This window comes from Hakea prostrata, chromosome 7 (genome assembly GCF_041222555.1).
Source record: "Hakea prostrata isolate BN-2017 chromosome 7, UWA_Hpros_2, whole genome shotgun sequence".
NCBI classification, from domain to species: Eukaryota; Viridiplantae; Streptophyta; class Magnoliopsida; order Proteales; family Proteaceae; genus Hakea; species Hakea prostrata.
The window spans coordinates 845,676-870,745 of NC_142606.1; the positions used below are offsets into that span (position 1 = coordinate 845,676).

A 25,070-nucleotide genomic window follows, 5' to 3' on the forward strand; every position below is an offset into this window, starting at 1 on the left:
TGTGCCCCTCCCTCCCTGATGCTTTTTCATCATACAATAGTGATTGGTTGGGCCCTTGTGGTGGGAGCTATTGAGAGGTTTCATTTACGATTTATTCTATTAATAGTCATGTGTAGAGCTCACCATTATCGTGTGGTGTGAGAGAGTCAGGGGAGAACATAGGGAGCTGATTCGGACTCGGTGACCTCTCCTCCAATGTTAAACTTATAACTGATTGCAGCCAGCCTCGTGAGTAGAATGCAAGATTTTGAAGAGAGAGATTACGACTTTACGAGTTCAAATCTCTTCTTTACCTTCAACCTAATACCTATTTTCGTCAGCTTCCCTTTCCTCTTTCATGGCTGTAAGAATTTCGTGGAACAATGTACTCCGAAAAAAATGATCTTTAAGGTCAAAAACTTAGAATGTCATGAGAAAAGGAATGCTAACAGGTAAGTGGTGTATGTGTACTATGCCTGGATTCAATTCTGGACACATAAATACGAATCGACATGCTTCCGATCTTTTTTCATCTTTGCTTAAAGGGGCACACTAGTCATTGGATATACTAAATGCACGGTTAGGGAGGGGACTTAAAGATTGCTCTATCATTTGTTCATTTTACATGGCATGCTATATATATATATATATATATTCACATGTAAATCGATACATATGAGTGTCTCTGTGTCTGGTCTCATATCATCCCATGAGCTAGCATAAGATAAGATAGAGGCCAGGCTGCTCATGATGGCTGTGATCCCTTTGTGGCTGGATAGAATGTGGATATAACTTGTATGGATATATAAACAGATCGAACTGCAATTTTTGGTAGAATTCAAGCTACATATCCAACCCATATGAATCATGGAAAGAGACTCGATCCATTGAGATCATGGCTCCTAAGAATCATAACTTCTAGACGTCTCTCTCTCTCTCTCTCTCTAGATGACTTGAGAGTTGAGGCGTGTGTGGGTGACTCTGTCACTTTCTCTCCCCTGGAGCTGCTTCATACTAGTTCACAGAGAGATGGAGCCAAGGTGGCCGGTAAATGAAAACGACTCAAAACGCACATTTGATTTATTGTCTTGGGATTCATGGATCGAATCCTAACAACCATGGACAATACATGAACATCAGAAGCACTTTTGTCTTCTTCATTAAGTCTTCTCTGTTACGATCTCAGTGTCACCCCCCAATTCCCCAAATGATCGAATGCGTAAGTGCTCATCTTATGTGCTTTTCGATGCTTACGTCTCTGTCCCTCTTCTTCCAAACCCTCGTGCAGTCCTGCTCTCGTCCCTTTCTTTCTTTCTCTTCTTGGGTTGCGCGACATGGACTGTTACATACTTTCCCGATTAATACAAGTGTATGTACTCAGACACAGCCACGCAGCCAGTGTTTGGTACTTTTCAGATTTCTAGTTGTTATCGATTAAATATGCCGGCATATAATTATGAACCAACCATTGCATTGCACGAGTCACGAGTTGTCCTTTTTCTGCTTCATCTCCGACCATCTTTTCCGGGACTTGATCCACAAACCCCGTTAAAATTCAAAATTTGAAACCTCATGGTTAGAGAAGCTTACGGTTTCTTGGGTTTGGCTTTGCGTCTGGTTTCTCTCATCAATCGGCTATTATCGGTCCGGTCCGGTCCGGTCCGGCCCGGTCTACATAAAGACGTGAAATCAAACTAAATTGAGCCCATCCGTTTAGGTAGTGGGAACGTTGACTCATAGCAGATATCCCTAATAATCATTAATTAAGGAAAACGAGGATCGAGGTTAACGATCGATAGATAGTAGAAAGTAGAAACCACGTATCCTCTTTAGAGGGAATGAATGAATTAGCTCACGAACCACGAGGGAGGGAGGGAGGGAGGGAGGGAGAGGCCAGGCCACGAGCGTGTACGCCTGCATCTGCATGCATATGACCAAATCCGCATGCGACGCTTTCGATCGTTTCATAATTTAGGGAACTGTAAATTCTAAGACAGGAAGGAAGGAAGGAAGGAAGGAAGGAAGGAACGGAATGACGCGCCACGTAACCTAGTTTCGCACGTGTTCTGCATTTTACCACCACACACCTGAATTTTATATTTTTCGTAATCATGTAAATGACGAACGAATTCACTGCACCCGACCGCGTGTCATGGGATGGATGGTTGAAAACTTGAAATGTTGAAGAAGATACTCTCACGGAATTCCTCGCCCTGTCCTTCTCTTAGCGGGTAGGTGGAGACGTGGAGTGGAGTACTAGGCTTGAACACATGAGAAGGGGTAGTTTGGTCACTTGAAACGAGCGTGAAAGTGACACTTTCAGTGAGAGGGAGGAGGTGTGGATGGATTCAGAATGCATGGTTGTAACCTATACGATAGGATGTGGACACGTTTCCGTCCATGTTGTAATGTAATGGAATAGGGGGGTTCCGACTAATCCGGCTAGGATGGTGAAGCAAATCACGCCTTTTTTTTAAAATTTCGGGTTCCTCCTTCCTCGGTCCTGGCCTTTTTATTCTTCTTATTAATAAATAAATCAGTTGAGTGGAGTTGATCGAAGATCGTTATATTCAGAGCAAGAGCAAGAGCAAGAGAAGTAGAGAAGAGAAGAGAAGATGCTGCGAATGGCATCAACAAGACCCATGGCAAACCAAATGGATAGGAGATGGAAAACCAGCAGTGCTGAAATCGCACCTAATTGCCCTCGCTGCGCCTCTCCCAATACCAAATTCTGCTATTACAATAACTACAGCCTTTCCCAGCCTCGTTATTTCTGCAAAGGCTGTCGGAGATACTGGACTAGAGGTGGCTCTCTTCGTAATGTCCCCGTCGGCGGTGGTTGCCGCAAGAACCGCCGCTCTAAATCCTCCACCAGGAATTTCTCCTCCACCGACCGCCCCTCCTTTAATTCTTATCTTTCTCATGGAGGAGTAACAGCAGCAAACTCGACTGTGCTCCCCCCATCCTCCACCACTACTTCTCCTACTAGTCCTACTAATAACACAGGCAGCAGCGCCACTGACGTTTCGAATATCGATCTTGGAGTTGTGTTCGCCAAGTTCTTCAATCAGACTCAGGTTCCGACGACGACGAGTTACAGTAATCTCGGGCATAATAACCAGCAGGAGGACTCGCCTTTCAGCTTAACTGCTGATTCTTCTTCTTCTCCTTCTCCTTCTTCTTCAGATCTTCCTCAGTTCCCAGAGCAACAAGTCCAACCACAGCAGCAGCAGCAGCCGCGGCAAACACAACAGAGCGGCATTGATATGTTAGGGTGTGATGATCTAGGAGTAGACCAGGACCTCAATTTCATTGGAAACTACGAAGAATTCGGTTTAGAGGACACGATTGCACCGTATCCCGAATTTACCGATCCCAATGGCTACCGTCTACAACAATCAATGTGGATGGATGATTTCTCTCAGGCGACCTATTTATGGCCGGGAGCTGCTCCGGAGACGATGTCGCCGAATATTTCATGGCAGACATCGCAGATACAGGGTTTCGATTCGGTCACGATGACGCCGTCGGCAGATCATCATCCTCATCATCATCTTACTTTTCATCCCAATGTACAACTCAATGGCGAAATCTGCAGCTCCTTTGATCTGTCAGCCTATGGTATCACTTCATCAAGCTCTTTCTGAAGTTTTCCCCGACATATATACTTGGTTTTTTCAGTCATCGATCCCTTCTTCGCCGGTTCTTAATTACTTCTTACCAATAACCATTGTTTCCTATCACCATACAATAGGGTGGGAGATGAATTAAAGCTAGAACACCTTTATTTGTTACCAATTTTACATTGAGAGAGGAACTCGTTCATTCTGTATCATGATTTCAATTAACTGAATCTTAACGAAGTTATGAACAATTAATAAGATCTACTGCAACCACTTAAAAAAAATAGGCCACTGTGCTCTGATTCGCTGAGGAGGTGTGTATCTATCTAGTACGGAGCATTTCATTCTCATCATTCTTTCACCTCCAGCAGATCCCCATTATACTGGGCTTATTTGGTCAAAGCTCGAAGCTCGAAGCTCGAAATATTTCTCCTCACCTGCACTGTTCCATGCATGTCCACATGTATTATTATTAATAGAGGTATAATCGTAATTGAACTCAATAAATTTTAAGGAGTTGGTCAAAAGGGATCCCGGACTCATATTAAGCTGTTCCACTTGCATCGAATCTCGACCACAACATGCGTGTAACAGGAAAATATTTTCTCGATTTTCAGTTCATTATGATCCAAATGTGAAGAGAATTCCCTCAATTGCATGGTATGTTTTAGCAGAAATGAAATGAACATTAGCAAATTAGGGGGAAGGAATTCATCTTCGTTTGAAATAAAGATGTCCTACCATGAGCTTAATTGCAACCCAAATGAAGGTAACACTAGAGATTCATGTCATTTGATTGGCAAACATGCTATATATATGGGTGTCATTAACTTAATATAACATAACATCCAGTTAACCTGTGATCTATATATTATTCATTAAGAAGTACTGGACAACCTTTTCATCGTAAAAGAACAAAATGTTTTTTAAGTAATATAATTCTCTTAGTCAAAACATTTCTATTTACAAGTGGCGAGAGATGCTGCGTGTGAAGTAAGAATCATGCCACCAGAATCGAGGAGAATGAAAGTGGGGTAGGAGTAGGACTAGGACTTAGGAGTTAGGAGTTAGGAGTAGGGGGAGACTCTGAGTTGGTTGACGCTGATGGATCATGATGGATGGGGTCCCCACTCGATCGATCCCCCTATGGGCGCTGTGGTTGGGTAAATCCATGGGGTAGCAAATGCCTAGTCTAGTGGTTTTTGGTATGTGTCGTTCTCATGTCATAACCGTCTCACAAACTTACACAAGCGTATCGGTACCTACACATATGACATACCATCACCATTATATATGCCATTACCATTTCCCAAGTCTTGACAAAGATAAAGCGTGCCCCATTTAGTATTTACTAATTGGATGGATTTCCAAATCAAAACTGAAAAGGGCATTTTCCTCTTCCTCTAATATTTTTTTCATATATAATAAAATAAAATTATAGAAAAATCAGACTTCATTATCTGCCACACCATTGGGCATACGGCCGGAATAATACTAGACACTAAGAATTTGATATCATACATCATACAATAACATAGTAACATGGACAATTAATCGTATTACTGGCACGTGGGAGTTGCACCCGCCAACTGGCTGCATGAACAAGTAACTTCATACACAAGACTCTGAGAGAGAGAGAAGAGAAGAGAAGTTAGCAATTATATCAATCAATCAATCAATCAATCAACCGTATGTCCATGTCCTTATCACATGTTCACGTGGGTGGTTGCTGTGTACACACGTATAAGCGTATAACTTCACGCTTTCCGAACACCCCACGAGGCCCTTCTCACGTGGTCTTCGTCTCATTTAAAATGACTGATTTACCCCTACGCGCTTAACTGGGCCCCTGTGATTCGGTGAAAGTCAAACCAGAGGTAGTTTGAAATTTTAACTTTCATGTGGATCACATGACCGCATTCAACATACGCCAAAGTCAACCAACCGCTCCCTCAGGAAAATAAAATAAAATAAAAATCAACAACATACCTGTTTCAATCTGTTGAGGAAAATCTCAGAGTCTCACAGTAATAATACATGATAAGCAGATGATAAATTTGAACACATTAATTAATTTGTAAGACCAAGAAGGTAACTGCGAGTGAGGCAGGAAGCCAGGGCTGACACTTCACGGATGACCAATTCTGTTCAGCAAACCTTCCCAAGTGCGCGCATTCAAACAAGATGACCACATTCATTCTACACATCCTTCCCAGCACCTGACGAATTTCAAAACATTCAGGAATTGGAAACAAGTAGGAAACACGAAACAAATGGTTGGTTAAGGGGAGGAGGGAGAAACTCACCTCAAACCACTTTTCTTTTGTCTGTCACTGTGAGTGTGGTAATGAAAGAGACTTAAAACAAATTGTTGCAGATTACACACTCTAATGTGGATGCCACTTTATACTGCATCCAACACTTTAAACGAAGATACAGAGAGACCTGTTCAGACCAACAGTGATCATATCTAATGAATGTAACAGAAACTTGTGGACAGAAAAAAAGGATGGGATACCTGGGTTTTTGCACAAAAGATAATGGTTGGCAACTGATCGCACAGTCTATTGCCAAGCTCAAATCCCTAGACATAATGTTTGATATCTAAAGTTGGTTAGTGACAAATACAAGCAATTAACTAGAATCTGAGATCAGACTCACACGAATATGGATCAATGTGGGAGTCAGAATAGAACCTTCCAGTAACGGGTATATTACTACTTGGCCGTGAATCATCAAACTGGCCATGGTAGACCAGCTCAAATGGTCTTCGACCATCCTGCTGAAAATTAATCAGGTGGAAACTAAACAAAATACAATAGATAAGATAATTCCTGGTTCATCAAGGATTCAAGATCAATAATTATGTAGCTGCTAAAGAAACAGGAATCATGAGAAATCATCAGTTCAGGGCAACAAGTACAAAATCAATTAAGAACCCTTCAGGAAAGAAAATGATGAAAAAAACAATACCTGAAAAACTGTGTAAGATATTTGCTAAGAATGCAAAATGCTCACCTTCTTGAAAACGAAAAACTCTGGTGTACAGACAGCTCCAAAATCCTTAGCAACTTCTTGTGACTACACAAAATATGCCTAATTAACTTAAGGAATTAAGATGTAATTACGTAAATCAATGTGAAAGGAAATACAATACCCAATATTAGCAGGGGCAATGCCCATCATGAAATCAACTTACCTAAGCTCTACTGCTAATGTACTATTCTGCTACTTCTACTCCGTTGAAGACTTAATAACAGTAAATACGGTGAAGAGATTGTCCAACTGTAAAACCATCGGCCAATAAAAGAGATTTTGGCATTTGAAGAGAACTACCCTTGTTCAAAATTTTGGATAGATGCATCCTACTGGAAATTTGTCATGGCCAAACATTGGTTGTCTTGTAAGTGTCTTGTCAATATGGTTAGAGTAAGCTGTGTATTGAGAATTCACCCTCCCCCCCCCCCTCCTTCTCTTTTTTCTAGATGATTTAAGTAGTCAATGGTATAAAATCTGTGTAAGAAACAACCACGGCCCTAATGATAGTGACATCACTGTCAGTAAACTATTCAATTTGTACCATTATGCATCAGTGGAAACTCGACTAACCATTGAACGGTAAAACCAAATGGGTTTGAACCCTGCTTCTAACTAGGGTGATTTCATGTCCAAGCTTAACTGAAAAAGAGTGGCTTGGGTAAACCACATGTACAAACCAGTATTGTAAACTCGGGTTTAAAAATAAAAACCTCTAGAACAAGCTGCCATAACTGTCAGCCCCTTCAAGGTGATCAGAAACAGGTGATTTAATCAAAATCAAACTTAGAAGCTAGGTCTCATCACAATCAAAGAAATTTCCCAAAGCTGTGTTTAATTGTCAAGATAGCAAAATGAAGAGTAGGAAAATATGAAGAGCAAAGAAGTGAAGTCAACGAAAATGACACATCTTCTTAAGAAACACGGTGGCAGGCCCAAATGGTTTTCTGTAATAAGAGAAGATATGTTAAAAGAGATGCATTCGAAAAAGGGTCGCAGAATGTGATATACATACAGAGAGGACAAGTGAAGGTAGCATTTGTCCAAGTCAAGAGTACCCTTAACATCCAGTTCCTCAATCCTGGTTCCCACTCGATTAATTGAGGAAGAACTTCAACCTTCATTCTCTTTGAAAAGGCTTTGTACAGCTGCTCCATTCATAGAGATCTTTCAAACATGTGGGAAGGTGCATGCTACGTTCCTAAACCTTTTTGCAACTTGGTATGTTATACACCATGGGGGAAAATTTTAAATTAAGAATGGTGTGAAATTCAATTTGCTTTTTGGAGCCACTTTGGGTTTATGAGCCTCAATTGAACTTAGGATCCCAGATTTTCTGGTCAGTGAGCTACATCCGAGTTTTCCAAGGTCTGGGTTTTCTAGGACTACTATTTATGGCCCACCCCAGTGGTCGCAAGGCCACCAACTAGCTCAAGGTACTTGTAGTTTGGCAAGACATAGGTCCTTAAAATGATTTGCAAATTGATATGTCCAACCATTAGCAAATGCGAGAGTATAATTGATGGTGGTTGATCATCAAAGCAACCAAAAGAAAAAGCTTTTTCCACTCCAGTAGAATTTGATAGAAGTTTTTGAATACATGGTTACAGTTCAGTATTTAAGATAAGGAGAAGAAGTCGGTATCTAAATGACATGGACAATGTTAAGACAATCATCACGTACCTCATCATAAAGATAAGGGAAAGGATACTTTAATAACTTAGCTTCTTCTGCCATGAATTCAGGTCCATCCTGTAACCAATGGTTCCTTTCCTATTGGAGAATCATATGATAACCAATTATGGATGTTATTGAAAAAAGAATGTGCTGGAACCTGTGGATGAGTGATAACAGAATTTGATGAGATAGCAACAGCTGCAAGTCCTTTCTGCACATCCCAAAAGGCCCAGACATTGGTCAGGTATCTTTTATACCAAAATGAAGCTAGAAGCACAAAAGAAGGGATGGATTAACCTACCTTCATGTAGAAATTTGTAAGTTTCACAATGTCTTTCTTGAGATGCTTTACAAATGGGCAGTGATTGCAAATAAACATAACCTGCAACACCAACAACGCACCCCCCCCCCAAAAAAAAAAAAAAAAAAGGAAGAACAAAATTGTTACCGTTCATCAAATGAATGCAATCCAAGCAAACATAAAACAATAAAATTGATATTTTCATGTCAATGAATAAGAGAACTAACCCATCAAAAGGGAAAAGTTAACGACATAGTTATGATAGTAAAGCATTAAATAAACTGAAAATCAGTAATTATGTTGATCACAGAGTTTTATGCAAAGAAAATGAAAGTAGTAATTGCACCATTCATGCATTGTCCCTGCCAACTTTGTCAAAGAATACCTTCCTTAAAAGAATTGAGACAGCAGTAAATCTTACAAACTCCACTCTAATGGTATTCTGTTTTATTCATGCATCTTCCAGGCTTTAATCAGTGATCATTTCAATTTGTAGATTAGAATTCATTGTTTTGAAGTAAATCAGGAATGTTAAAGCATTTTCTATTTCCCCAGGTCCTCTATTTTCTGTAGCATTTAGAATTAGCTAGGGGACTTCTACCACATGCTCCTTCTTATTTTTTACTTCTATACAAAACCAATGCTTTTATGCCTTTTCATCTACTAATTTCCTTCACAGCTTTGAGATAGTGCAAACACGGTGGCCCCACAAGAATTCGACTTCTCATGTGACACTCTCAAGAAATTGATCTGTGGATGAAAGTTTTTCCAAACTTAACATAAAATAAACTGAGACAACATAAAAATCAAAATCCTCAGGAATCTAAACAGTTAGACAAGTGTTAGGAAATATCCATAGCTTCAAGAACAAAAAGATTTATACTAGTAAATGATCCACAAGATTGATAAGATTTAATCCAGTTATTGGAGTATCAATTTCTTTTTGGGAACTGACAAAATATATCCAGAAGGAAAGGGGAAGAAACAAGAAAACCTAAAAGTTTCATATTTGGTTCTGAACCCAGAATTCTGATCCTAGACCCTGAATCCTGAATCCAAACCCCAAGTTTGTGGAGTGCAATGCCAGGAAAAGAGAGAGAGAAAGAGATATCTTTAAGCAACTTTATTTGAATTTCTTTCCAGCTCCCGCATGTCACTTCTCTGATAACCTTTCATTGCATAAAGGACACAAAAAATGTCATGCAATCAGTGGGGTCTTTAATACAGATAACTGAGAAAAGGGTCCATAAAGTAGATATCCAGGCTTAGGATCAAAACAGTTTGTACTCGATAAAAAAATGTATAAATTAAAATAGCATGAGCCTTGATGCCAGACACAAGGCAGAGGTTGACAGCAAGCATAATTCAATCATGATAACAATACTACCACATTACCACTCACATTCACCCTAACAGAAAAGTGCTACCAACAGTCAGAAAGTAACAAGTTACACTAAAGAAATCAAACCTTCTTCTGTAATTGCAAAGTATACAATGAATGCAATGAGTGCAAAATGATTCCAAACCATACATCACAATCGCGGCAGAAAAATTGACATGAAGTAGAAAAATGCAAAATGATTTCACGACCTCTTTGTGTTAAAGTGAGACTATGTAGCACCATCAACTCAGGTTTTATATCTTAAATACTATTGGTAATGCATAAAGATAATGTTAACCAATATAATCATCCATTCACTAAACCAGAATATGGTAGTGCCTAAGCACTGCTTCCACAGTTGTGTCCTACAACCATCAGAAAATACAAAAACATATCCAACAGAAGATTTACTTCCAAGTCTACAACATGCTTAAATCAATCTAGATATGTGAAATTGGCTTATTTATGGGAGGTCAAGTCGCTTCAAATCTGCAGGGCCGAACATTGTCCATCATGAGGAAAATGTCAAGAAAGCATTGCCTCCACTGTGGTATAGATAGCATTAAAATCCAGTATAGGAAATTCAAATGAAAAGGTAGTCAAAAAGACCCAACGAGTCTTTATTTCACGGCTTTCTGTTAGCTGTGATATAAAATTTAATGAGGGTGGTCCAAATTCACCCCCACCCCCTAGTTGGAGGAATCATTTGCATATTGAAACATTTTTCAGGAAGAAAGAAAGGGATAAAACACTTGAGAGAAGTGGGTATTCACCAGTAAGACGGGATATGGTTCAAAGTCATCTAATCCCCATATTTTCCCAGTCAGAGGTTCTGGAAGCTGAAACAATCAGAGCAAAAGTGAAACCAAATCAAAATTCAGAATTGAGAAACAGAGCAAAGACCAATATTATACTAGGTAATAAATGTATATAAAAGAAAAACCTGAAAGTTGGGAGCTCTAAATCCCAGTGAGACACCTTCGGACTCCGTTCTTGCAGCCCGAATTACAGACTTCCTTGCAGATGGAATAGCTTTTTTGAGTTTTGCACTGGAACAAGGTAGAAGAGATGAAGTTCTCCTGGTTAGAAACGTTCGCCGAAGAGGCATTAGACTTGTTCTCACAATTCCAAGAGTGGAAGTGGGAGATACAACACCAGCCGCTGCCATGAGAACTGTGATGCAGACACAAACAACACAACCCAATTGGGTCTGTCGGAGTCTCTTGACTCTTCCCTTCCTCTGCTCTTCCGGTTGGATTGGTCAGGAAGAATCACTTCTTCATGGATGAAGCTAAGAGCCTTATTAGGTGCTACTCGTTACGACTGATTTTTTTGATTGTCGCAATAGTTCTGGGCTGGACTGGGCTTTGTTTACGGGCCTTTGACACAATTAGCCCATGAAATTTTAGCCAATATTTCAATTTTCTTTTCGGGAAGGAAAAAAAATTATTTGGTAAATAGACTTTCAATTAACATAGGGGCAAGAAGAACCCAAGACATCCTGATTACATGCTTCAAGAAGCCAAGGAACGGAATTAGACCAGACAGTCCTACTTGCCACGAACTGAGTCTTTTTAGCTATACAATCGGCTACAGAATTAGCCCATCTAGAAACAAATTGAACCGACCAAGACAGTTGGGAAGAAAAATTTTCATATGCTGAAAACAAGAAGACACATACACGTTTTATAATTTATTAGTGAAACTGTCTAGTCATGTATGATCACATAGCAACATGTAAGCTACTTAACGATAATCTAGATATTCCAACCATGAATTTCTTCAGCAAACAGCCAAACACAAGACTTAGTATTAAAGATGTTCAAATAATCATAATAATAATGTGAGGAGGTGATTAAGAACTGTTCTCAACTAATGATACCATCATGCTGATAATTTTTCAATAAGAAAATGAGCCATTTTGAAGAAGAAAAAAAAAAGGCTAAGAAATTGCGTAGATGATAAGATAGAAGAGGATAAACATCTAATGCATAAGACAAGAATTTCAAATTTTATGATAATGTTCAAATCAACAACAGCAATATTCTCTAAGCAAATCAATATCATCACTTTGGACCAAGAAAAAAAAAAAAAAAGCTCAATATGATCACAAAGTGCATTTTAAAAGTAGCAAAGATTCATTTTATACATTTATGCACAAAACAGGGTGTTTGAACCAGCTTTAGAACTTTCATAATACAACTGATGTATCTTCATTTGTCAACTGGACATTTTCCTTTTAAAACTAGTAGTTAAATTATTTACCCAGAAAAAATTAGTAGTTAAATTGAAATTTAGTAAGGTATAGAGTGTTATGTATCTTTCCATGTGTATGACTCTCTACGTACATCTCTTATGCAAATTTTGGGACCTTGTGTTCAAAAGAAGAAAAAAAATTTTTTGAGAGGTGGGTTCTAAATTTGTAGAGGAGTTCTATATAATAGACCATATACTAAAAATAAGTCATCAATTTGATGGATAATCTATTTCAAGAATCTTCTCTTATATGTCTATTTGTAGAATATCAATTCATAATGTTGATCACGTCAAAGATAAAATTAGTTGGTATTCACCAATATTTTATGGGAGAGCTTTCGTTTACTTTACGGCAAATGACTTGTTGAAGGAAAAATATAGGCCTATTTTATCATATGAAAATGACACATCAATGTCCTACCACAAAAGAAAAAAGAAAAAAAATACATAATGTGGGGCAGAAGCGAAATAACATGTCCTCTTTGTCCTCTTCCTTGTAACTGATGCAACATGACCACAAATACAAAACCCTAAAATATCAACATGTAAATTTTGTGAGTGTCACAAGTCTTTCACCCCAGCAAAATTTGTACCAATAAATTTTGTTCTTTTAATGTCATTATGTTGTAATATCTTGTTTAGATAGGGGAATGAGCAACTTACAAGTATTGCAAATCATTATTATTTATCTTCGTTAACAAATAGGGATTCAAATTTGTGTGCAATCAGTCACAAGGCTGTGGAATTAAATTGATATATAAATTTTAAAACATCTAATAGTGTAAGATCTCTTAAAAGACACTTCACATGTCAAACCAATTCCTCCTTTTTTTTTTATTTTTAGTGTTGAAAGCTGCATCGGAATTGATTTTAATGATACCTTTGCTAGGTTTTTTCCATTCGCTTGGTATGGAACCTAGGTAAGTGTGGATGTCCCTCTAGGAGCTTGATTTGCTTTTAAAAAGACAATTGCATTCCTTCATTGCTTCTCTAATGACTTTGATGGGTTGGCAATTTATTCTCTTCAAGGTCAAATCGTTCTTGCAATCCACAACTGCAATGCGATGAAAGAGGCAAATGCAAGGGCTTCACGGGCTCTCCCTTTGCTGATCTTCTTTAATTCCTTCCATCGTTGTATGGGTTGATTTTCTTGTTTTCCTCGCAGCCGATTATGTTGAGTGGTTTGGTGATAAGGCGAAGGTTTCATGATCGGATTTCATTGATCATATAGTATACTTTCAAGTTTCAAGGCAATTACCATTCTTGGTTTTTGTTATATTTCCTTTTTTGGGTGGCAAGAATAGAAAAAAAGCCTTGGATCCTATTTAAATAGGTCACTGATTGCCTCGATAAAAGTCAACTTTCTTATTCACCCTAAAGGGTCAACTTCATAAGAAAATAATATATTTATTTTAATCAAATTATCATTGCTTATCCTTTACTTTTCCACAAAATAAAAATATTTTATTTCTCTTCACCCTATCCAATGGATTGTGCAATTTTTATTTATTGATTACTTATGATTTTTGAATTACAACACGTAATGAGTCGCACGATAGCAAAACGAAGACTCATGAATAGAGTTTTAGATTGAAGCAAGATAAGGCTTATGCTTTATATCTTCAATAGCCATTGCATCAAATGAATTTTTAAACAACAAACAAGCATAAGTATCTTAGAGGTATCTTCTTATTTCTCGAGTGATTTCGAGTGGTTAGAGTTGGACAAAATTGGTCAATGTCTTGAGAATCTATTTTTGGTCATTTCTATGCTGAGAAACACTAGATGCCTAGTTACTCGTGAGAAAGAAAGAAATTTCTTTTTGTTGAAAAACTGTGAAAGATATGCGATGGACGGTTGAGATTGAAATCTCAATGTCAATCATAAACTAGGGGTTCACCAAAGCAGGACACATTCGTGACGTGAGATCATGGAATAGGTAAACTTTGGATACCTTTTAGTTTTTTTATTTACCTTTTAACGGGACGCGGATACTTTTAATGCTTTATTAGTTCGATAATTAATAAATGTTTTTGATGTAGCCAATAGGAAGACGACACCTGGTAACTCTACGAGGTCAAATATCGTGATGTCCAAATTAATCTACAGTAGGAAAGGGGAAAAAAAGAAGCCATGGCTGATGTTTGATGGGGACGGTGACGGTGATGGTGATGGTGATGGTGATGGTGATGAGCCATTTCAATCCAATCCAATAATTTAAATACCAGAGGAGGAGGAGGAGCCGAGGAGGACAAACAAAGCTAACTAAACCTCTGCAGCTCAACCAAGAAGAAACAAGACTTAAACGAATATGTCAGATTCTGCAAACCTAATCCAAAGTTTCAATCTATTATTTCATTTCTTCCCTACTAGATGATTGATTATTTCGGAATCTGAAGGGTAGATGGGATGTACGTTGTTCCTTTTGTAATAGTCCATGTAGCAGATCAGAAGAGGAAGAAGAGTACAAATGAAGAGGAAAAGAGAAGCATTTGAGAAGAAGACCTCAGAGATAAGTTGTGCCATTCAAGAGCTTTCGTCTCTTGTCACTGTTGAACCTCCTCCTGGGGTTCACGTTCATCATCAGGGCACCACTCCCCTTATCCCCACAGTGCCCTTTCTCTCTACCTGCAACTTGATTCTCCATGTTCTTGGTTTGTTCTCTCTCTCTCTCTCATACATAAACAGAACAAACTTCCTCCATCAACAGCAATTTTTCTGTGCTTTTGCAGATAAGATTGGACCAACGATGGCGGTGTTAAGAGAAGACGTAAATCAGAATATTCAGGTAACTGGTTAAGAAAGGGGGGAACTCCCAACTTAATCGAGTTTTATTTATTCTTGGAAAACAAAAACTAAAAGTCTGGAACACACATTAATTGCAAGGGCTAAACTACCCTGTTCATCTTCTGATGGAAGGAAGCCTTTTTCTCTGTTTCTTCTTGAAAAGGTGTGAAGAGGTCAAGAAAGTAGTTGTTTAGGGATGACTCATGATGCTTCTTATTTATTAATTTTGTTACTTGACAGAGATTGGAGAAGCTGTATGAATCAGACCCTTCAATTTATGCGAATTTGGTTGAAGTTCTGAAGAAAGAGGACAGCGAAGGGATAGCAAGAAAACCTACCAGTTCTGCCAGAGCCTTGGTTTGGCTCACTAGGTATCTTAACCTGCCCCCACCTTCTCACATTAGTTATATTTTTGTCTTTTGAGAATTGGTAGCTATATAGAAAAAAGATTGATTTTTCTGTATCAAAAGGAGTGATAATTATTACATATAGAAATTTTGACATTATACTAGGAGGCATTTATTGATGTTTGTCACTTGATTCAACATTTTGAGTGTTTTTTTTTTCAACCACAACCATCCCAGCTGCCATTTTAAATTAGTTAAACTTATACTTTTTTGTTTTAGTAGAAATTTCATAGTGAAAAGGTCGTGGGTTTGACTCTTGTTGAGACATATTAATATCACATCCCGACTTAATAAAACACTTTATACTAAAAAAAAAAAAGCCTTTCTTAAGTTGCACAATGAAATAAGCATACAAACTTCTTTTTTTCCAATATAGACAGTGAAAAGTATTACCATCATTTAAGCCTTTAAATATGACAAGTTACCTTCCACTTAGGGTTCATGGACCTCTCCTATATTTGTTTTAACTTAGCTTCTAGATTGAATTTCTTTTCAATCATCAAATTATATTTAACCACGCGCCTTTGACCAAGCCCACTACCTAACAAATTCGGATCCCGTAGTCTCATGCCTAAAATGGTTGAGGTTCGTGTTCCCCTCACACGACTTTACTACACATTAGGAAATACACTTTGAAATCTAATAAAATAAAAATTCAAACCCCCCGGAGAGAATAACAATCCAACAATGGACCTGTTAAAAAAACCCAAACCATCTGTTACCCCTCATGAGTAGCACTGGTTTATCCAGAAAACGAAAAGACACCACATGGAATCCCATGAAATAAAACCTGAATCAGCAAATATAGCCTGCTAATGGTTCATCAACCTCTTAAATGAAGATGGTAACCCGAGTTGCTTCACTTCCAAATGTCTAATTAGGTCCATGGACTTCGCGGTAGCTTTGCTGGACAAGTTGGTAAAAGAACCAGACATGACCATTGAGCAAGCAGTGCAGTCTTCTTATGATATCGCATTCAAACCATGGCATGGTTGGATCGCTTCAGCTGCTTACAGAGTAATTCAGTAAAAACTCTTCTTTTTTCGCTTTACCTGCTTAGTAATTCTTTCTGTACTAATCTGTGGAAAACCATCTGAATTTTTATAGGTTGCTCTCAAGTTGATGCCTGATAGAAAAAACTTCATTTGCTTACTAATGGCCGAAGAGGAAGACTATGACAAGCTTAACGAGGAATTGCAGAGTTTGGTTGCGCTGCTTTTGCCTCTTCTAGATGACATCCACTCAGTTCTGGTGAGCTAAACTCGATTTATGGCTTTAAGTTTTGATCACCCAAAAAACAAAAAGGATAGCAATTCACTTTGTTTGCTGTTTATTTTTTATTTTTTGCAGAGAAGCTTTCGGTTGGACAAGTTAAAATCCTCCTAATCATAAGAACGCGTAAGCAAATTAATAAAAACAAGTTGGCTTTTCTTCCCTACATAGTTTGCATGTACATATTAGGTGTTTAAATTTTGCCTGACTTTTGAGTTTCTTCAACCTCATGTGCATTTAGATACGTATCTCTTCGCTAGTAAATGAGTACAATTTTGTAAAAAAATGGAGAAATCTATGAGTTAAACCCTGATAGACATAGAAGGGTCTGAACTTCCAAGCTTTATGTAGGTAGATTTTTTTTATTTTTTTGGGGTCAAAAGTGAAATTGTATTAGGGTCTCCAGTGTAATATTACATATATCTTTGACTTTTATGAAGGTAAATTACTTATTTATGTATGTATGGATATATAGATGGATATGAAGATTGATTATTGTAAAACATGTCAAAGAATTATCTTGGTCTCAAAATGATTTGTAGTACCCTAAATAGCTACCTCCTTATCATAGAGTGTCTTGCACTAGCTCAAGTGGTACTGGATCAAGCTATGGCTCAAATGTCAAATATTATTTAAATAAATTTTTTTACTTAAAGTATTTTTCATAGATAAGAAATAACCCTATTTGAACCTAATAAAAATAATTTAAGAATTTTCAAAAAAAAAAAAAAAAAGCAGTTCCCAATTATAAAGTATTTTTTTGATGAAAAGGAGGGGGAAACGGGTTGTACACTTAAAACATAAACACTTCAACAGACAACACTGTTTTGGTGGACACTTTACCACTTAAGGGCTATCCGAAATCGCCTTGAATTGTATTGATAGTTTGACACCATGACAAACATAACAACCATGCTTTGTGAACACACCTTATCCCAATTATATTACCAGATTTGTTAAAACACAAGGCACCATGGTAATCATTCAACATGTATAAATTCTAAAATCCTAATTTTAGTCTTTTTTTTTCTTTTTCAGTATCAATCCAAGCCTTGAGGATCAATATCATGTCAATTTCTTACAAGGAAATGGATGATTCATTTCCTTGTAGATGTATGACATGTGTCCTAACACCACATCAAATGGTGAAAATTCATTTACAGGTTACATCAATCAATTCTTTAATGTGACTTATAAATGGATTTCAACTATTTGATGACATGTTGGGACACATGTCACATATCTACAAGGAAATGGATGGTCCATTTCTAACAAGGAAATGGACCTGATAAATTTCCCAAACGGCTGATCACATATATTTTATTTTTGGGTCTTGTTAACAAAAATTGTCCCCATTGTACGTTTGTACCATTGAAGGGTAGCTTAGTTGGTACCAATACTTTTTATTGAAGAGGTCATGGTTCGAGTTTTCTTTGGTATATGTGATTAAGGATGTCAATTGCGTATCGAAACCGTTTAACCCTACTCGAACTGCATCGTTTAAAACTGCACCGTTCAAAATATGGTACAATATATACCAAAACCGAATTTCTTCGGTACGATTTTGGTTTCTAGTACTCATATCGTCGGTATGTACAGAAACCATACCGAATTGGTACCGTACCAAATTAAAGGATATAAATGTAATTTTACAATTAAAACACTTTACCCTATTCCTAATTCCCTGTTTTAGTTTTTTCGTTTCGTCCTTCACTCTTCTTCTTAGATTTACTTGCTTTGTCTCTGTTAATATCAGATTTTATTGATTGTTTGATCGCAATTTCATTGGGATTTTAATGAAACAATAACAAAAATGATATGGGTTTATTGATACCAAAATTGTGTCACACTAGATATCATGTTTAAACCGTTTTCTCATATCAATTTATTATCAAAACTCTACGTTTTTGCACCGATTTAATACCAAAAATTGTACCGAGCCCTTTTTTCAAATACCAAAACTGTAATTGAATACGATACTGTTCTAAATTTTTATATTTAAAATTAGTACTGTACTAAATTACCAAAATCGTATCGGTCAAGGATGTGTATACAGTATACCGTACTGCTAGATGCAATTTTAAAACTTTTTTTTTGATAAGGGACTCAATGCAATTGGAATTGACTAAACCAGTTCAGAATCGGTGGAGATCGGCTAACAGCCCATAAATATTTGAGGGTGACATCAGTTTGCCGTTCATTTCTTAAAAGTGTCAAAACTTTTGGGAAATGGACGGTCGATCGCTGCAGGTGCTACAAATTAATTTCGCTGCACGCAAGCAATTTCCGATTCATTACTATATTATCGAATTCTTCTCCAGATCCGCGATCGAAGGGTTGTCTAGCGTTCCCCCATTGTACGACAAAAATCGACCTTCCAAATTAGCAACGGAAGTTGAGAGCATTCAACCGCTGAAGTTGAAGTACCCTGACCCAAGGAATTTTTGAACCTTCATCCACAGATCAGATCAGGGGAGAAATTCCCACATCTCTTTGTTGGGTGAAGGTGAGCAGATCAGCATACGAAGAATCTTCTGGGTAATCATAGGTTGGTTCTGGCGGAACTACTTTCTCATGATCAACATCATTCCACATCTTGCCAAATTCTCATTGAAAATTTTCTTCTGGGTGTCTTTTTTCTATTTGTCTTTGCTCCCCTTCCACCATTGCTTGTGACTTGGGTTTTTCCCTTTTCTATTTGGGGTAGCTTCAATTTGATACCTCCCAAACAGTAATTCATCGGGCGAACCCTTTTGATTTGCTTCTCAAATTCCTTCGAGTATGCTTTGATTTGATACCTCCATCAAACAGTAATTCATCGGGCCAACCCTTTTGATTTGCTTCTCATTTCTATTTATGGTGGTGCCTCTGGTGGGTTATAGAGAGGATTCAATGCTATAATGAATCCCCAGACGTTCGGGCAAGGGAGTCCCAAGTCCTTCCATGCTTACCGAAGAGGGGAGTTTGATTTAGAGTCCGGAACTATAAGAAAACCCCGAAAGCCTAGAAATTCTTCACACGATTACTTCAACATGCTTAAATCTATGGGGAATCGCCTTCAATACTTTTACAAGTTGCATCCTTTTATTGTTTTCTTCGTCTCTCTCTCATTTGGAGCGACAATTTTGATCTTTTTGTGCTTGCATGCAAGCCGGTTCCGGATGATGAACGCTGGAGGGAATTTTGATTTGAATTCAAGTTCAAATCCATTTGCCAAACTTCAGAATCTTGTTATGGTCGCTGGGCATTCGGTATATACGAGTAGTGGTTGTGGAAAGGTTGATAAGGAGGATTCGTGGTTTCTGGAGTCTTACCAGAAGCATCAAGGCCAAGCTGCTACTTTTTTGGCGCATATAAAAGAGGGAGTTGAAACTGCTGCCAAAGATGAAGAAGCTTTACTTTTGTTCAGTGGCGGAGAGACTCGGAAAGATGCAGGTCCCCGCAGTGAGGCTCAGAGTTATTGGGCTGTTGCCGAATCTGAAGGCTGGTTCGGTGAGTTCAGTCATCTTAGAGTTTACTGGCTTACTTTTATTCCTTTTTGCCTTTTAGAACATAAACAATTCATGAACTCAATGATCATCTAAAGTTGGAGTTTTGAATTCTTACGGGGTATCCTCCTACTTCTAGTGGTCTTCCTGACTGATTTATTGGATTTTTACCTCCTTCCAACCCCCCCCCCTCTCTTGCTGAACGTTGATTAGTACTCAGAATGAAATTTTAAGGTATGAGTTACAAGTTATACTGCATTGCAGCCCATGGACAGTGAGATGAATAGCATGCCAGGTGTAGAGCAACTAAGTGTTTAGTAAATTGATTAATCCAATCAATTAAGAATGTAATGTCTTCGAATCTTAAAATCTACAACTAGAACCGATAAAAAAATTTTCTTCTTTTTTTGGGTAGAATGAAACAGAGAAGAGTTGAGAGAAACTGATAGATGGAAGAAGAATAATAGTTGTGCAATAGATGGATTTGATCTCCAGGCCTTATATTTATATTGACTACAACTGACTTGCAGTATGAATAGGAAACTGGAACAGAATAATTAACTGACGTCTAACTCCCAGTAATACTGAAAAGAAATATTCAACTGAGATGTAAGTCCTAGTAATTTAACTATATCAGAAGTTAGAAGGATGGCCTCTATAACTAAACTAAGAAACCATGAATAAACACCTAATTCTCTCCCCCTCAAGTTGGACCACACAAATTGTCGTGGATGCCTTCAACTATTGTATTGAGGATATCACGGTCACTAACGTTCTATGGTCCCGGCATCTCTCACTTGGCATAACCGGAGATCTAGCCAGAACCGTATTGCCTCCAAACTGTATAGATTCCTTGTGAATGAAGCCTGGTCCTCCTTTTCCCTTTCTCCCATGCTACTTTTCTCCCCTGGATGGAGGCGACTCTACAGGGGCATACGAGGGGGTCGGGGTCCTTTCCTCTATTTGGTAGTGGGGTGTGGATTTAAAAGAATTCCCCCACTTCTTTCGCATTAATCCTCGGAGTTCAATGACTCATGGATTGGTGGCCCAATGATCTCCTCTCCCCAAATCAAAGAATTGGTGTACTAATTATGTCCACCCAAGGGGTCGGTGTGACACTCGAGCCTTTCAGATCACTCTTCCTACCGCCTCCACATTCAATCCTCCTCTTCCTTTGGCCCCAAGCCCTTCACATATTTTTACATATAGTCCTAGAACCCTTCTTTCCTCCACACTTTCTGGGAGGCCTGGCATAAGATGGTTGATTGTTGCTCCTTCCCCCCTTGTTTGTTGCCTTTGCCCAGAAGCTCTGCAACATCAAACTTGCTCTCAAGGTGTGGAACGCCTCTTCCTTCGGGAATATCACCTCCCTTGTCTCCTCTTGCTGTTCTAACATCACACATGTCTAGTCCTGCTTCCAGTTGAACCCCCTTGACCCTACCCTGCTGATGAAGATAAATCCCTTGCTGCTGAGTTTTCAGCACTCAAGAGGAAAGTTCCTCTGTCAGAATCTAGGATTAACTGGCTTGAGCTGGAAGACCCAAACCCTTCCTTCCACCACTCCCTCAAAGTTCACCATAACTACGACTTGATTCCTACTCTCCTCTCTACCAATGGTAATTGGTTTTCAATGTTGATGGCATCAAAAGAGAGGTGGTTTTGCTTTTTCTACTGCATCACAAGACAAGATTACGACCAATAAATTTAAATTAACTTCTGGCACACCTCCCATCATCAACACCAGCCCAGACAGCATCAGGAAACCCGACAAGACAAACATTTTGACGTGGATGATAAATGAGCCCCTTTCCTAAAGTCTCTTTTAGATATGAGTTTGACAAGCTTCCTCCTAGTGAACCTTCTTAGCAATTGGATACGTTACTAATACCCACAGCAAAGGAAATGCCCTGTCTGGTAACAGGTAGATATATACGCTTCCCAACTAACTTATTCTACCATTGCACATCATTGAAATCTTCACCATCACTTTTTCCAAATTTCTGATGCACAGATCCTATGCATATTTCCATTGTTATTGACTCATCACTTTCTTTTCCTATAATATTCTAATTCAAAGTATATAGTCAGGGAAACCCAAAATTTTCATCCTACAAAATCCTGATGCAGGAAAAGTTTTACATTTACAAAATCAGATGCATCATCCTCAAAAAACAATAATGTCATCACAACCAACACCTTGGAATCTTGGCAGCAGGCAAAGACCTAATAATCATAATATCACTATGAAAATCTGCTCTAAGTAAAAGCTCATTCAACCAACACCTTGGAATCTTGGCAGCAGGCAAAGACCTAATAATCATAATATCACTATGAAAATCTGCTCTAAGTAAAAGCTCATTCACCCCAAAAAAAAAAAAAAAAGAAAAGAAAAAAGAAAAAAAGAATTGAGTTGAATGTCAAATGAAGCTTTAGGCGATGCAGTTATGTCTGGTTGGAACAGCGTGGAATACTGGAATGGAACATGACTTTGGCTGCAATTTCCTGGTCAATACTGTTCCATAACCATACGGAAAGGGTGCCATACTCACACATCCACTCTTCATTGGCTTTTGTCTCAGTGGGGTTCCTTGAAATCATCTGCAAGAGTCCAAGTGGAGGATAGGTATCTCCCCTTTGGCACTTAAATATAGCTGCCTGCTCCCATAGCAAATAATTTCCAACTTCATGGAGTTCAATAGTGGTGATTTGGACATTAACACTGTCTAATGTGGCTTTGAGATTGGCTTTTGGGCTTGGCTTTGCAATCAGTCACTATGATCATGTTCAGCAACAAAATTAGCTACTGTAAGCTGATCTTATATACTGCAGCACTTGATACGATATATTTCACCTCCCTCCTAACATAAACAATCTGAGAACACTTTGATTAAACCAAAATCTAGGTTAAATATAGTGGCAGCCAAGGCTGTAATCAGATGACCTACAGAATAGGTATGAGGGATCTTTTTTTTTTTTTTTTGGGGGGGGGGGGGGGGGAGGGGTAATCAGGAAGGATCCTTAACAATTAAGGAACTGCATGAAGTTCCTGAATCAGAGTACCTAAGCCAGAACTGAAATCTTAATGAACAGTATGAGTTGTGTCTTGATTGAATACAGATATACCATCTGGTAACTATATTTGTCAAGGGGATCCTATAAATGTATTACATCTGATCTAACCAGTCAGGTATCTACTGAACCATAAAATTTTAGAATCTCTGGTATTCCTGATAGTTGCTATAGCGCAATTTAACCATTATGCTAAGGCTTGCCCAATGCTCAGTAGACATGACTGACAGTGTATTGATATGAATCTTGCTAACTTGTTTCGTACATTTGCTTTTGTAGGAAAGCAAGATGATGTCAGATGGAGGGCACTTACTGAGGAGCATGCGAGGGACAGCTTTGAGAACCTTCTCTTTAGCGTTTGCAGGTTCCGGGAGCTAACTGGTGCTTACCCTTACAACATAACTGTAAGTCCCTTTTGTTATTCAACATTTCTTGTCTTTGATCATCTTTACCATTACAACCAAATAGTTATCCTGTATAACAACATCGATCAAGCTATGACATGAGTGATAACCAAACTCAGTATCCTAGGTGATGACAATGGATATGGGTTCATCTTAAATAGCTGGTTCTAGAGTGTGTAGTACGCTTCTTGTTCCGAAGTTGCTGGATCCTACTAAACGTTATAATGAAATAGATCCTGTTAATTTCCGTTAGCAACATGTGCTTTTAACTTTTTTGCTTTTCTCATTGAAATTCACCTAGATTATTCTTCAATATCCACAGAGTGCTTTTCATGATTTATTAAAATGCAATCTCTTGGAGCATAACCACAGTTGTTAAACCTTCAAGCATAGTAGGTAAGCTTGGTTCAGGGTACACATTGCCTTTCTTGAGAAGAGAGTGAAGCTTGTTTCATACCATCTAAAATTGAAACTGACACCCTTTTTTCACTTGTTGAGTTCAATATTCTGCTGGACTACTAGTTTCTCCTGAAGTACTGACCATGTTGCTTCTGCAATCAGGTTGTAGGTTATGATTTCAAGGAGCAAAGATTTTCACATCTTCACCGACCTGCCATTGGATTCCCAAAGAACAGGTTCTTCTACGCAGGCACCCCTGCTTCAGCAACTTCAAAGGAGGCAGCAATGAAGGGTGAAGCATTGGTGAGGGCTCAGTTTCTAGAAGATCCATATGGTTGTTCAGGTTCTCTTCGCCGCAAGAAACTTCGACGTGATCCTTTCCACCGGTCAATTCCTTATCCTAATGGATGCCCTGAGCTGGAAGGATTGTTCAGATACTGTGGTGCATCTCCTTATTCGGGCTTCCTTCCCTGGGCTCAATAGATTTGGCCATACTTGCCCATTATCTTGATATGTAGAGCGGGAGCAGCAATCCTCTTTGCCCCAGACAAAGTAAACTGTTTCTCCTCATTGCATTTAAGCTGGAGTTGCATATCTGACCCAACTGTTTCAAGTGACAATAATCTGTTTCACTGACCCTGCAGAAGTAGTATGTTGTGTTACTCCACTCCCTTACCTTCTCCACCTCTCCTTTTCCTCTCGCTCTCTTTGTAAGAGCGATTTAGAAGGTGTAGTTCGTTGTTGCTAGAAAAGAAGTTTCAAAAGGATCCGACCTTGTGATTATGTATAAGCCACTAAACTCTCTATCATCCGTGAAAGTAGAGCATTTTTGCCATAATCTGAGCTCTTTATTTCCACTGATTAAAACTTTGGTTTTCTACTTTTGCCTTACATCTTTAAGGAAAACATTAGAAGACTAATTTGGTTGGATGTAAAGTGAAAAAAATTAAATATATATACTGAAGAAAATGGGATAAATGGCGATTAAAAT

General features: G+C 38.4%; 4 protein-coding genes across 7 annotated transcripts; 3 read left to right on the forward strand and 1 right to left on the reverse strand.

Moving 5' to 3' along the window:
• The first annotated feature begins 2,523 nt into the window (after positions 1-2,523).
• On the forward strand, positions 2,524-3,904 carry LOC149008791 (uncharacterized). The gene has a single exon (XM_089163594.1). The coding sequence runs from the start codon at positions 2,595-2,597 to the stop codon at positions 3,624-3,626; it is 1,032 nt and encodes a 343-aa protein (XP_089019720.1). The 5' UTR covers positions 2,524-2,594; the 3' UTR covers positions 3,627-3,904.
• A 1,624-nt stretch (positions 3,905-5,528) lies between these two features.
• Positions 5,529-11,285, reverse strand: LOC149008792 (Thioredoxin superfamily protein). Of its 4 annotated transcripts, none has more exons than XM_089163712.1 (10): positions 10,941-11,285; positions 10,771-10,836; positions 8,617-8,697; positions 8,473-8,526; positions 8,322-8,390; positions 6,621-6,683; positions 6,299-6,384; positions 6,121-6,186; positions 5,909-6,023; positions 5,535-5,821 (listed from the first exon to the last, which is right to left on the reverse strand). In XM_089163712.1, exons 1-9 carry the CDS (start codon positions 11,163-11,165, stop codon positions 5,990-5,992), a joined length of 744 nt encoding a protein of 247 aa, XP_089019838.1. In that variant the 5' UTR covers positions 11,166-11,285; the 3' UTR covers positions 5,535-5,821; positions 5,909-5,989. The 4 variants fall into 4 exon arrangements, with proteins under 4 accessions (XP_089019840.1, XP_089019841.1, XP_089019838.1 ...); XM_089163713.1 differs by having other exon boundaries at positions 5,538-5,821; positions 6,299-6,381; positions 10,941-11,284; XM_089163714.1 differs by lacking the exon at positions 8,322-8,390 and having other exon boundaries at positions 5,529-5,821.
• A 3,151-nt stretch (positions 11,286-14,436) lies between these two features.
• On the forward strand, positions 14,437-17,306 carry LOC149008793 (glycolipid transfer protein 3-like). The gene is made up of 6 exons (XM_089161947.1): positions 14,437-14,907; positions 14,986-15,041; positions 15,281-15,411; positions 16,329-16,464; positions 16,555-16,698; positions 16,798-17,306. The coding sequence occupies exons 1-6, from the start codon at positions 14,724-14,726 to the stop codon at positions 16,831-16,833; spliced, it is 687 nt and encodes a 228-aa protein (XP_089018073.1). The 5' UTR covers positions 14,437-14,723; the 3' UTR covers positions 16,834-17,306.
• A 727-nt stretch (positions 17,307-18,033) lies between these two features.
• LOC149008794 (uncharacterized protein C57A10.07) lies at positions 18,034-24,917 on the forward strand. The gene is made up of 3 exons (XM_089161948.1): positions 18,034-20,211; positions 23,556-23,680; positions 24,242-24,917. The coding sequence occupies exons 1-3, from the start codon at positions 19,620-19,622 to the stop codon at positions 24,560-24,562; spliced, it is 1,038 nt and encodes a 345-aa protein (XP_089018074.1). The 5' UTR covers positions 18,034-19,619; the 3' UTR covers positions 24,563-24,917.
• Positions 24,918-25,070: the final 153 nt, after the last annotated feature.

Excerpts from the sequence above, each read along its gene's own strand:
- LOC149008791 (XM_089163594.1), top strand. The coding sequence starts at position 2,595 with ATGCTGCGAATGGCATCAACAAGACCCATGGCAAACCAAATGGATAGG.
- LOC149008792 (XM_089163712.1), bottom strand. The coding sequence starts at position 11,165 with ATGGCAGCGGCTGGTGTTGTATCTCCCACTTCCACTCTTGGAATTGTG. Across the intron at positions 10,837-10,940 it reads TTAGAGCTCCCAACTTTCAG|CTTCCAGAACCTCTGACTGG; the intron begins GTTTTTCTTTTA and ends TGATTGTTTCAG. Across the intron at positions 6,385-6,620 it reads AGTTTTTCGTTTTCAAGAAG|CAGGATGGTCGAAGACCATT; the intron begins GTGAGCATTTTG and ends ATTAATTTTCAG.
- LOC149008793 (XM_089161947.1), top strand. The coding sequence starts at position 14,724 with ATGAAGAGGAAAAGAGAAGCATTTGAGAAGAAGACCTCAGAGATAAGT. Across the intron at positions 15,042-15,280 it reads ACGTAAATCAGAATATTCAG|AGATTGGAGAAGCTGTATGA; the intron begins GTAACTGGTTAA and ends GTTACTTGACAG. Across the intron at positions 16,465-16,554 it reads TCGCTTCAGCTGCTTACAGA|GTTGCTCTCAAGTTGATGCC; the intron begins GTAATTCAGTAA and ends GAATTTTTATAG.
- LOC149008794 (XM_089161948.1), top strand. The coding sequence starts at position 19,620 with ATGAATCCCCAGACGTTCGGGCAAGGGAGTCCCAAGTCCTTCCATGCT. Across the intron at positions 20,212-23,555 it reads CGAATCTGAAGGCTGGTTCG|GAAAGCAAGATGATGTCAGA; the intron begins GTGAGTTCAGTC and ends TTGCTTTTGTAG. Across the intron at positions 23,681-24,241 it reads CTTACCCTTACAACATAACT|GTTGTAGGTTATGATTTCAA; the intron begins GTAAGTCCCTTT and ends TTCTGCAATCAG.